The sequence below is a fragment of the Castanea sativa genome, chromosome 5 (genome assembly GCF_040712315.1).
Source record: "Castanea sativa cultivar Marrone di Chiusa Pesio chromosome 5, ASM4071231v1".
Taxonomy (NCBI): domain Eukaryota; kingdom Viridiplantae; phylum Streptophyta; class Magnoliopsida; order Fagales; family Fagaceae; genus Castanea; species Castanea sativa.
The window spans coordinates 51,633,982-51,646,964 of record NC_134017.1 but is presented as its reverse complement, the minus strand read 5'-3'; the positions used below and the strand labels follow the sequence as shown (position 1 = coordinate 51,646,964).

At 32.8% G+C, this 12,983-nt stretch overlaps 1 protein-coding gene across 1 annotated transcript; it reads left to right on the top strand.

The window, feature by feature from the left end:
- Positions 1-1,024: 1,024 nt before the first annotated feature.
- LOC142635385 (cytochrome P450 71B26-like) lies at positions 1,025-10,102 on the top strand. The gene is made up of 2 exons (XM_075809549.1): positions 1,025-1,120; positions 9,473-10,102. Exons 1-2 carry the CDS (start codon positions 1,025-1,027, stop codon positions 10,100-10,102), a joined length of 726 nt encoding a protein of 241 aa, XP_075665664.1.
- The last annotated feature ends 2,881 nt before the right edge of the window (positions 10,103-12,983 follow it).

The window sequence follows — 12,983 nt, the reverse complement described above, 5'->3', positions numbered from 1 at the left end:
GAAAGGTTGAAACTTTTAAAGCAAGGCTAGTGGCGAAAGGGTATACACAAAAAGAAGGTATTGATTATGATGAAACTTTTTCGCCAGTAGCCATGCTTAAGTCTATCAGAATTCTCTTATCCATTGCTGCTCATTATGATTATGAGATTTGGAAAATAGATGTCAAGACTGCATTTCTCAATGGCAATGTTGAAGAAGAAATATACATGTTGCAACCAGAATGTTTCTTAGCAAAGAACCAAGAGCATATGGTATGCAAGTTGAAAATGTCCATTTATGGACTTTAGTAAGCATCTAGGTCATGGAACATTAGATTTGATCAAGCAATCAAGTCATTTGGTTTTGAACAAAATCTTGATAAACCATGTGTGTACAAAAGACATCAAGATAAAGTAGTAATGTTCCTAGTACTTTATGTTGATGATATTCTACTCATTGGGAATGATGTAGGGATAATGTCATCAGTAAAGGTTTGGTTATCAAGCCAATTTGATATGAAGGACTTGGGTGAGACCAACTTTAATTTAGGGATCAAGCTTTGGCGAGATCACAAGAATAAGATGTTAGGCTTATCACAAGCTGGATATATAGATAAGGTTCTAGAACGGTTTAGTATGCAAAACTCCAAGAAAGGATTGCTTCCTTTTAGACATGGAGTTCCTCTGTCTAATGACCAAAGGCCTAAGACTCAAGAGGAAGAAAATATGATGAGGTAAGTTTCTTATGCTTCTGCAGTGGGAAGTCTTATGTATGCCATGCTTTGTACTAGACCAGATATATGTTATTCAGTTGGCATGGTCAGCCAATATCAATCAAATCCAGGACCAAAACATTGGCAAGCTGTAAAGCATATTCTCAAGTATCTTAGGAGAACGAGAGATTATATGCTTGTTTACCGGTGTGAGGATTTAATTTCCATTGGCTATACAGATTCAGATTTTCAATCAGATCTAGATTTTAGAAAGTCCATTTCAAGATGTGATTTCACCTTGGGAGGTGGAGCTATAAGTTGAAGGACTCCACTATGGAAATTGAGTACGTTGTTGCTTGTGAAGCAGCAAAGGAAGCTATTTGGCTCAAGAAATTCCTTACTGATCTTGGTATTATGAGAATGGAGCAAGTTCCTATCACATTGTTTTACGACAATAGTGGAGCAGTTGCACAATCCAAATATCCAAGGAATCACAAGAAAGAAAAGCACATTGAGAGGAAGTACCACATCATTCGAGACATTGTTGCTCATAGAGATGTTGTGGTAGCAAATATTGAAAGTACAAATAATCTAGCAGATCCTTTTACCAAAGTCTTCCCTCAAAGGACTTTTGAGTCACATTTGGAGGGAATAAGAGTTAGATTAGTGCACAATAGTCTTTAGGGCAAGTGAGTGATTGTTAGAATGTGTACTCTTAAATCCTATTGTATGATGCTATGTATGACATTATGTATGACTTAATGTTATGATTAATAAAGTTGTTTTATTTTTATCTAAAATAATGGTAACATGAATATTTGGACATTATCATATAGTCCATGAGATGCATAGTATGTGATTTATGTAATTTATTCACAGAAAATATAAATCACAAGTTCTTTGTAAACTCAAAATTTATAGTTCGTAGTTGGTGATGAAATTTGGTATTTCATCTGCGAAGACTATAACGTATCAACTAAGATGATTTGTCTTGATCATGGAAGTGGAGACTTCCAGTTGATATGTTGATATATTTTAAGAGTTAAGACATATTGAACTAGACCGCTGTGAGATTTATTATTCTCCTAACGACTGTCAAATGAATAATAAATCTCACAACTTTTATTTGCATGAACTTTTAATCCTGAGAGAATAATGGATCTGATCATGACGTGTAGGTTGCTTTGATATATCAGGAGTGAGATCTAAAGTAACGGTCAAAACCTCAGTATGTTGAGCAACTACATTTAGTGTTGATGGAACATATATTTTCAAGATGGAATTCATAATCTTTTGATGAAGATATAAAATATTCCCTTGAGATAAGTTTAATGGGATCAATTATTCAGAGAGTTAGGCCTAACCACTTTAGTAAGAAATTACTAAAGTATATATTTATGAAATTGGATTTCATAAATATATAATGAATAATTTTAAAGGATTAAATCGGGTACTCAAGGATAAGATGTAGTAATTTACAAAGTGGCAGTCTACATTCATGACTTTGTGTTACTACGAATATTTTATGAAGGGATTGCATGTATAATAAAGTCTTGGGATATAATTTATTAATAAGGCCTAAAGTGCAATTATATTTATATAGTGATATTAAATATAATTAGTGGTAACTTTGGACTTGTCAGGAGTTGGCGGAAAAGCCCAAGGCCCATTGGAGCTAGTGTCTTATTGGTCCCTTTTGGTCCTACTCTAAGTCACACACTAAAACCCAATTGGAAAGGCCCAATAGGGCAGCCCAATTAGATAATTAGTTAGTTATAAAGGGAGAAACATACAGAATTTTCATTTTAGTGATATAATAAATGGTGTGTATGTGAGAGTGAGACACACTTTCTTTCTCACTTTGAAAACTGATTGAGAGGCCACACATCTTGGGCGTAAAGTGGAATTGGAGTGAATATTAAAAGTGTTCCCAAGTACTTCTAATCTTTGTTTTGAATTTCTCCACACCAAGGTACGCTATTTTGTTCTTAAATTCTAAAATTTAAATAGTGCATGTTATCAATCATGAATGAAATAGATCCTTATTTGTTGCTTCCGCTATGTGTTTTGTATGAGATACAAAACCAGTTTTTCCTACATTTAGAACCTAAGATATTTAATTAAAATCAAACAATCATGAGACAAGATTGACAAAATGATTTAATATCTTTAATCAACTATGAAATGTTAATACAAATGTATATACTATATATTTTAATCAACTAATCAAATACATATATAATTTATAATGCCATTTGGTATATAATATATTGATTATTATACTAATAAACAGTATATTGTAAGGAATATAAAAAAGAAAGCAAATGAAATGTAAAGTTAAAAAATCAAAAGAAAGCAAATGCAAAGTACCTAGGAAAGAGTTAAAAACAAGGGGTCAACTGGTCAGCTGGGGCATAGAGTACTGCATAATTAGGGGATGAGGGGCCTAAGGAAACTTCAATCTTTCACTCTTTCTTGCCTAGTTTAGTCACATAGTACAAAACTTTTACTTTTTATATTGTAAACAAACTACAGTAGCAGTGGGAGGGAAAATGAGAGAACTGAAATGAAAAAAAAAAATAATAATAAAGGACGGAAGAAGAAGAAGGCAAAAGCCAAGTCGCCAATAGAGACAGAGAGAGCGAGAGAGAGAGTCACCTATGTGAGGCAAAATGTTTTTACAACTATGTGGGGGACTTGGTGGTGTGACACATCAACAAAACTTCTAACTCTTCAATTTTTCTACTGCTGTGTTACAAGTAAGTCCTAGATATGTTGGGATGAAAACTTGAATTTTTTTTCCCTTTTATTTGTTGAGGTAATTGTTAAAATACCTATGTGTTCATTTTAAAGATGCTAAATGTTTGATTATTGTAATTTGTTGGCATATGTATTTATAGATTGTATTTTATTTAAATGAAAATTATGTTTATTTTTAGACTTTATTAAATATGTATATTATCAAGTATGGGGTGGCCAAAATGATAAGATTATTTAAAAAATTTCAAATTATTTAAGATATTTCCAAAAAATATTTTATTTTATTTTTAATTTTTTTCAAAAATTTGGGGGGGGGGGGGGGAAGGCCCCACGTAGTCTTCAAATGGCTTCACCACTAGTTTGACTTCTTTATCTCATGCTAAGCTAAATAAGAGAAGTTAAGAGACAGTTTTCCTTTAAGCTATTTTTTATGCTACCAAACACGAGAAAAAAAGGTGAAAAATTATAGGAAGACAACTATATCTCAAGCTAAACTAAGGGTCTATTTGGTTAGAAGGGTGGATAAATGAGAGGATAGAAAATGGTGGGAGGGTGGAAAAGTGGGAGAATAGAAAATATTTTAATTTCCCTTCATTTTGTTTGGTTAGGAGTGAAAAAGTGGAGGGATGAAAGAGTGAATTTGTATAAATTTACTCATATACTCTTATTGAAACAAAAAGATGACAAAAACCAAAAAAAAAAAAAAAAAACTGTATGAGCCCCTAAAAGGATAAGTCTACTTAGAATAGTGGAATTATGTATAAAAGGCCCAATGCAATTAATTTGTTAGAGTATGGGCTTTTGAGGTCAATTTTAATGCAATTTTATGGTTTAATTGCTAGGTCAACGGAGAAAAAATAGGATGAATCATAAAAGAGAAACTAAATCAGGGATTAACACTACCTTGGATCTGGCAGAGGAGCAAATGTTCATAAAAAATTTCAAGTCTCGAATACAGGATTGTTCTACACAGTTTTTATGTTTTCTTCTAATTCTTTGTCCCCCCATTTGAAGAGGTTTTCTTTCCTTATATAGTCAGTAAAATTGCATCTTAATCCTCCACTTGTACAGCGAAAGGCCTTAGTTTGGATGCTTGTCCCATTAGGGCTTTGCTAGAGGTGGTGGACTGTTCAAAGGTCATTCCTTCATTAATACGGGAAGCTCAGTTGGTTTAGTGCATTGAATGCAGATGTGATAGCTACTTTACCTAGATATTCCTTTTTTCTTTACTTGCATGTCTCTATTGCCTTCCTCGGTATTCTATCCTTTGGTGCAAGTGGCCTACTTAATGCTTCTCGAGGTAGGCTTCCCATCGGGCTCCTCGGGGTGTTGGCCTCTTCGTCCTTCCTTCTTGGACCATGGGTTGGGTTAGAACTTAAGTGTGGATGGCCCTTTCCATCCCATAGGCCATGTTCCGTGCTCGAATTTTACCCAACCCACAAATACAATCACCCAAATTTATTAAAAAATAAAAATCATATCCTGAAAAAGAAATCAAGGCTAAACAAAAAAACAAAACAAAAGAAACACTTTCACACTCACAGCCCAGGAAAAAAAAAAAGAAATAAAAAAGAAGAAGAAAAAGGATGTCCAGTGGAACAGAAAAAAAAAAAAGAATGATTACAGAAAGCAAACATTTATTACAACTAGGATTGAAAAAGGAAAAAGAAGAAAAAAAAAAAGCAACGTACAAGCCCATGTGTAACTTGCTCATGAGCATTTTTGTCATTAGCCATTAGATTTTTCCCATCAAGTTTTCTCCACATTTTAGGGAGAACTTTTTGGTGGGTATAGGGAGAAAACACCCAGGCTCCACTATCATTTTCCCCTCTTTCCCTCTCCCAACCAAACACCCTTCAAAAAGTTTTACCTCCTCTTTCTTTCTCATTATTACATCCATCCTCCCTGAAATTAATTCTACCAAACACACCCTAAATAGGGGAATTCAAGAGATAGATTTTCTCTGATTCATTTTTCACAAATACTACCAAAAACAGAAAAATAAGAAAAAAAAAACTATAAAAAGGAATCATCATCTTCAGTATTTCACCGTCAAGACATAAAACATCACGGAATTGTTCTTTCTTTCCTCACAATGGCTTCCAAGCAACCATCTTTCTTATACTCTCTCCCATCCTCTCTTTGTCACTACTACAAAAACAAAGAAAAGTCAAGAAAGCAACCAACCCTCCCCCAGGCCCTCCGAAGGTCAACCATAGATCCCTATGGAAACTGTCTAAAAAATATGGCCCTACCATGTTCCTACAACTTAGCCAAATCCAAACTATTGTCATCTCATCTTCACAAATGGCCAAAGAGTTGTTAAAAACCCATGACACTGAATGTTGAACCAGGCCTCTCTCAGTTGCCCAAGAAAAGCTCACTTACAATTATTTAACCCTGACATTTTGTCCCTACAATGATTCTTGGAAAAGCATGCAAAAGATTTTTAGGATGAAGCTTCTCTTTAAAACCAGAGTGCAATGAATACAAAAGGAAAGCCAAGATTGCTAAATTGGTTAACTCTATCACTCAGGCTTCACCAAATCCAATTGAGCTCAGCGAGAAGGACCTCTCTTTGACATACTCAGTTATTTGTCAAATAGCATTCAATAAAAACTATGATGAAATTGAGGGAAGTAAATTTAAAGCCTTCGTTCAAGAATCCATGAAACTATTTGGCACCGTTGCGACCTCGGACATTATTCCATGGTTTGGGGGGATTGTAGATGCATTAATTGGGCTTCCACAACAAATTGAGTATTGCCATTGTAGATTTGATTCTTTTTTTGAAAAGTTGATTGAGGACCATCTAGATCCAACCAAAACAGAGGTCAGAGCAGGACATTATTGATGTTATGCTAAGCTTGTCAAATGATGAAAAAGCTCAATTTAATCCCACATAAGAACACATCAAAGCAGTTCTCATGGTAAATCATGTCTCTTGTTTACCACTTTTTTTCCTTTTATGGAATGCTATCATCAACCAAACATTTATTAGGATTTAGGCCACTTAAAAGGGGTTTTAAATTTTCATAAAACTTATCTATATATATATATATATATATATATATAATCGAAACCTCTGAAACTTTCACAATTTTTCACGATAGCATTATTAAAAATAAAAAATAAAAAACTATTTCTAACCAAAAAATTTCAGCGAAACGGTTTTGTAATATCAGGCTTCAGAAGCCGATAGTTCTCTAATATCACAAACTTCACCTCCAACCTCTCTCTCCCTCCCGCACAATCTGTCTCTCTCTTTGTGTTGAGTTTTCTCTCTCCCATGGCAAACCCAAGTACAAACCTCATTTCTAGAAACTCATACCCAAAGCAATCTATGGTTTCATTGTTAACCCGACCTCCAACTCTCCAACTCTCACCATTTATGAAGTTCCAAAAACGTCCCAAAGCCATCACCTCTCTCACCACTTCTCATCCAAATCCCAAGCAAAAATTCTAGAAATTTCATGAGTTAAGGTCATTAAAGACTTTGAATTGAGGAAAATTTTATAATTTATGTTTCTAGGGTAGTGAATAGAACATCTGTAGTGTCTTTAATTGATGGTGGCTTTTTGTTATCATGAATAAATTCATTTACTTAAGTTATTCGCAACTTTATGAAGGAAGCGTTGGGTTCTAGTGTGAATGGCACATGTTGCTAGTATTGCCAGTCAAAGGATGTTTTCGGTGCATTGGTTTGTTGTGAAGGGGAAAAGTTTGGTTCCTAGAACTCAATCATCCCCAAAGTGTTTGATGAAATGTCTGAGTTATGCTCTCCATTGTCAAACTCAAAACTCATAATATTATTTTGTAACAGAAAATATCCCATATCCATTAAATAGGATTATGTATATATTTTCTTTGGATTTTACCTTGATTTCCACTATTGAGTTGTTTTCCTATCCTATCTGTAGCAACCTTGCTGCAAAAATTAATACCAACTTGAAACATTGAGCATTCTTTTTGGCATGTTAGAATTTTTGTGAATGAATCAAGAAAACAGAGGGCCAATTCTTAACCAAGATTTTTGTGAACTCCAAGACTAAACAGACTTCTCATAAGCTCATCTCTTATTTATTCAACCCTGGGTTTAAGACGAAAATAGGAATTATCATCATGTATTAAACTCAGATATTACTCGGGGTTGGCCTCAGAAATTACTTTTGTCAATTTGATCTATAAAGGATCGTATTTAGTTCAATCCATTAAAAATATTATAATTTTTTTATTTAATAATTTTTTCCTAAAAATTAGTCAATGTTTCTTTTCCAATTATTTATGTAATTATTAAACAAAGACTTGAAGAGTGAAATTCCTTAGCCTCAAGTCAAATCATTATGTCATGTGACCATAAAATTTGTGTTCGTATAACTATGCTAGAGTAAATCTTCAATGGTATTTAAGCTTGAGTTAGAATATCTAAACCTATTCCAGGCCTATAATTTATGAAGTAAAACATGTCATATCAAGAACAAATAAGACATGTATAATGAGTTCATAAAAAAAAAAAAAAAGACACGTATAATGACATATTTTCAAGTGTAGATTAGGAATTGTACATTAAGAATTATGTTCCGCCATCATTTCAAATATAATAATACTTTCATAGTATGCTTTGAGCCATAGTATGTAGAAGATGAAATCTTATTCTTTCCAAGTGATTATTAATTTGAGCAAGTAAATATATATAATTATCTCTAAAACAATCGCGTGCATCGTATGGGTTAGCGACTAGTTTAGAGAATAACGATACACAATTTTTGTGTGTGTGTCATACCTATCTAATCTAAATGGTTAACATAAAGTATTATGTTATTTAATAAATATTATATAATAATATAATAATAATTAAAATTAGGTACTACAGTATACTTAAAAAAATGTGTACCACATGAACATTCGAGTTGTATTTTAAACATGACCTCTTTCCAGAGATAAAGAAATGAAATTCAATCCCTCAAAGTGAGAGTGGGAATTATACGGTTTGAGTTTATTTCACATTTCAAAATGCATGTTTGTCTAGATACAAACCTAATTGCTGATTTAGCATCAGATTGGCATTCTAATACTAACATGAACCACATAATACTCTATGTTAGTACGTTCTAAAATTCCCATAATTTATTTATAGGGATTTATAGAAATGAGATATAATACACAGTAATCTACTAACCAAAGATCTCAAACAACTTAAAAGTTAAAATAATAATTATTACTATTATATAATCTCCCTAAATTAATTATATAATTTGGTTTAGTGAAAAATATGTGACAAATCTTGATGTTATGTTAGCACTAATGGACTTCCTCATTGGTAAAAATTTCTCTCCAAATGAATTTAGAAATGAACCCTTCAAACTTCTCTTACATCTTTTCAACATATGTGAAGTTCAAAAATTTAATTGTTAGATTCCATGTTTTTTATATTCTTGACACATATATATATTTTTTTTTGAAATAAGAATTTATTTACTATTTGATCATTAAATTTATATTTTACGTATAATTTTAGATCACACAAACTTGACATTTAAACATTTTATTAATAATATAGTTATTGGCCTTTGATCTTCTTGAATGTTTGCAAGCGTGAGGATATAATGAGAACATGTAATTCAATAGTTAGATTCTTAAAATTCACATCCAATAAAAAAAAATATAGAAAGTTTTTGAATAGTTTCTCACCAAAACTAGTTTGGAGAGACATTTATTGCTCAAAACTAGTTTGGTGCTACCTGTTCCAAATGTTTGCTTTTGAGTAGACACCTATGAGTGCATGTGAACCTACAAGAGATATGCTCTTTTAATAGTTTGTTTGTTTTTCCAAAAAAAAAAAATTATTAAACATGAGTTGCTTAGTAACTCGTTGTTAAACAGTCTGTCTGCACCACCTACAATTCCAAATGCTTAGTAACTTTCTACCTTATTCTTTTCATTTCACAAAGTGTACACACGAGTTGCATGTTCCACGCACAGCTAATTTAGAATTTTGTTTTTTCATGTGTGTATATGTAGGACATTGTTCTCGGTAGAGTAGACAGAAGTGCTATTACAATTACGTGGGTAATGACAGAGCTTGTTAGGAATCCAAGAGTAATGAAAAAAGTCCAGGCAGAAATCAGAAGCTATATTGGAACGAAACCGTATGTAGATGAAAGTGAGTTAGAAAATCTTCAATACCTAAAAATGGTGCTGAAGGAGACTTTTGGGTTGCATCCACCACTTGCACTTTTGATTCCTCTTGAGGCAATTTCACATTTTAGGATCGGTGGTTATGATATTAACCTAAAAAAAAGAATTATGATTAATGCTTGGGCTATTGGGAGAAACCCAAACACTTGGAAGAATCCAGATAAGTTTTATCCTGAGAGGTTTGAGGACAATGCCATTGATTTTAGGAGTCAAAATTTTGAACTCCTATCATTTGGGTCCGGTAGGAGGATGTGTCCGGGCATTACAATGGGGTCCATTGAAGTTATGGTTACATTGGCAAACCTATTGTACCGTTTTTATTGGAACCTGCCAAACGAGATGAAGAGAGAAGATGTAAGTGTGGAAGAGGGTATTGGCCTTACCATTTATAGGAAGTTACCTCTTTACCTTGTGCCTATTATTTATGATTGTGAAAAGACTCTAGAACAATGAAGTTCTAGATTTCAGATTGAATCCATTTTTATTTTTCGAACCCCTTATATGTAACTTCATGTATTCAATCATAAAGGTGGGGACATGTTGGCTATGTAATAGGGAAAAGATTAACTCTATTTCATGATTCTAGTTAAATATTACAAATTTTAAATGGCATTACAAAATGGATTCATCCTGGGTTGTATGGATCCTATCTAATTCTACCTGGTGTTTTATTCTCTCTCAAATTCCGATCATTACTATTTACAACCATAAATATTGAACTACCTTTTTTGATGTGAATAACTGATTACACATAAAAGTAAAAACATTGCAGCCCACCCAATCTAAATTGCAGAGTTCATGTGTCTTGGCATTGGAGGCATTTCAATGTTCAAAGCAACTTAGATTAGTATCTTGCAGTTTAATAAGGCTTTTATGAACATCATATATATTATATATGGTATTCAAAAAAGCCTGGACACTAGGTACTATGATAGATTTTACAAAGTTAACTTCTGTTCGTGACTCCATAGTCAAGGATTAAAGCTGAAGCAACTTCTTCTAGGCTTATTTGAAAGTAGAAATGAGATAGAGAACAAAGAGAATTTCCGCTGTACCTTAAAATTTCTCGAAGTCAAAACATATTTTGATTTACAGTTTTTAGTATTTAAACATTGAAAATTTTGGGTCAAAAAAATAAAATAACACGTTTAGTAAAGATGTTTTTTTACTAGAGCGTAACTAGCTGACCAATGGTCTCATTGGACGTATATTCTTATTTATTATATCAGGTCAAATTGAAAATTGGAGAAAGATGCCTTAGGTTGTGTTTGGTTTTGACGAAAAATATTTTCTTAACTGCAAAATATTTAAATATTTTCTAATTGTAAAATATTTTTAGGTGGAAATATTTTTTGAAAAATAAATTAGTTTTAAGTGTCTAGTTGTGTTCCTGAAAATACCCTGAAAATATTTTCTAGTGTTTGGTTGTGTTCTAAAAAATGTTATGGAAAATATATTTTCTATTATTTTCTCACATTTTATTATCTCCCGACCCAAGCACATATATAATAATAAAATAAAATTAAAAACTTTAGATAAAAATTTGTGATTGGGGACTCATAGTGGCAGCTGTGGTTGACAATTGGACACCAAGAACGTTAGTGGAGGGGTGGTGGTTGGTTAGCAAACAGGAGGGTATAGGTGAGGTTCAGTTGAAATGTTCTGAGTGAGGTGGAAAATGATTTATGAAAAATGAAAGTGTAAATCAATTTCCACCATATGTTATTCTATTTTAAGGTCAACCGGAAAATTTTTTTTGGTTGACCAACATTTTCTGTCATCCCAAACACCCATAAAAGCAAAAAATATTTTTTGAAAATCAATTTCCTTCCAACTAAACATAGCCTAAGATGCCTTTGAAATTTGTTAATACATCACTAAACTAATCTAAAAAGGTAGAGTTTTAGACCATGCATTCTGCAAAGGATTTCATTCAAATTGAATCCAAAATACCACTAAAGTCCCAAAATCAAAGTCAATTGGAGAATTGGTTTGCATTTGGTAAGCTCAATTGGAAGCCTATCCGTGAAAAAGAAACATTATATGCCCAAACTCTTCCGAAAGACTACAATTTGGAAGGTTATCAACCTGGGCCCTCATGAGTCATGTCTTCAAATGGCCTAAGATGGGTTGGTTTTAAGAAGAGGATCCCTGTCAAATATTGGTCGTAGCCGTGGTCCACATTGGGCCGCATCAGGAACCTGATCCATAGTGCCATTGGCCCAAACAAGATGCATCGGTTGGTGTAGGATGTCTTCATAGGTGCAATAGCAATACCCCCTTTTTTATTTTCCTAGCTTGCTTGAGGGGCAGGACAGAATGAAATGGATTGATTTTTTTTTTTTTTTGGGATTATTACATTTATTCTCTTATTTTGAATTTTTTTGAAGGATATTTTTCGAGAGATTAATGTTAGGAGTGGTAAAATCCGACACAATCCGTAAACACAATAAGAAGTTAACAAACTATGGGTTGAAGTATAAAGGGTCTTTGTTATATTCAGGTTGAAACGTGACCCATTTAATAAACATGTTGTACGTGTTCTTGTCTAATCTACGGAACCCATTTGACCCATTTAATAAAATATCATTTTACCAATATACCCTTTAAAACCCTAGGTATATAAACATATTAGTCATTGTGGTTTATTTGTTCGATCTATTGTGATTGATTATTTGTGATATTGAGATATGATTTAGTTTTGAATGTTTATTTGTGATACAATTACTTATTAGTTCTAAATTTTATATTTTAATTAATTAATTAATTAAAATTTTGTTTTCATAGTTTAGATCAATTGGGTTAATACTAAAATTTTTATTATTTTTTTCACTTTGATAAAATCTAATACAAGGGTTGACATAGCTGACCCGTTTAGTAAACAAGTTGTGTTAGGGTTAATGAATCCTGACCCGTTTAATAAATGTATTAGGTTAGTGTCAACTTATATAGTCGAATACTCATGAGTCAACATGACATGAACTCAACATGTGAACATGAATAGTCACTCCTAATTAATGCGAAGAGAAAGAATGGCATATTTGTCTTGTTAGGCTATGTGGAGCCTAGTTGCATTTGATTCGGATTATGACTTAACCCGAAATAATATTTTTACAATTTTTAATGATAGATTTTTTGAGGCTTACTCCATGGAGCTAAGGCTTGGGCTGTTTTTGTAGCCCATTGTGAATCCTGTGCACAAGATATAAAACTGTTGTTTTGGAGATTAGAGTTTGATGTTTTTGAGAGAGAGAAAATTGTACTTCCGCACTCTATATTTTTCCCTGAGAATAGTGAAATTCCTGCAATTTCGTGGACGTAGGCAAATTGTTGA

Excerpts from the sequence above, each read along its gene's own strand:
- LOC142635385 (XM_075809549.1), top strand. The coding sequence starts at position 1,025 with ATGGAAATTGAGTACGTTGTTGCTTGTGAAGCAGCAAAGGAAGCTATT. Across the intron at positions 1,121-9,472 it reads GTATTATGAGAATGGAGCAA|GACATTGTTCTCGGTAGAGT; the intron begins GTTCCTATCACA and ends GTGTATATGTAG.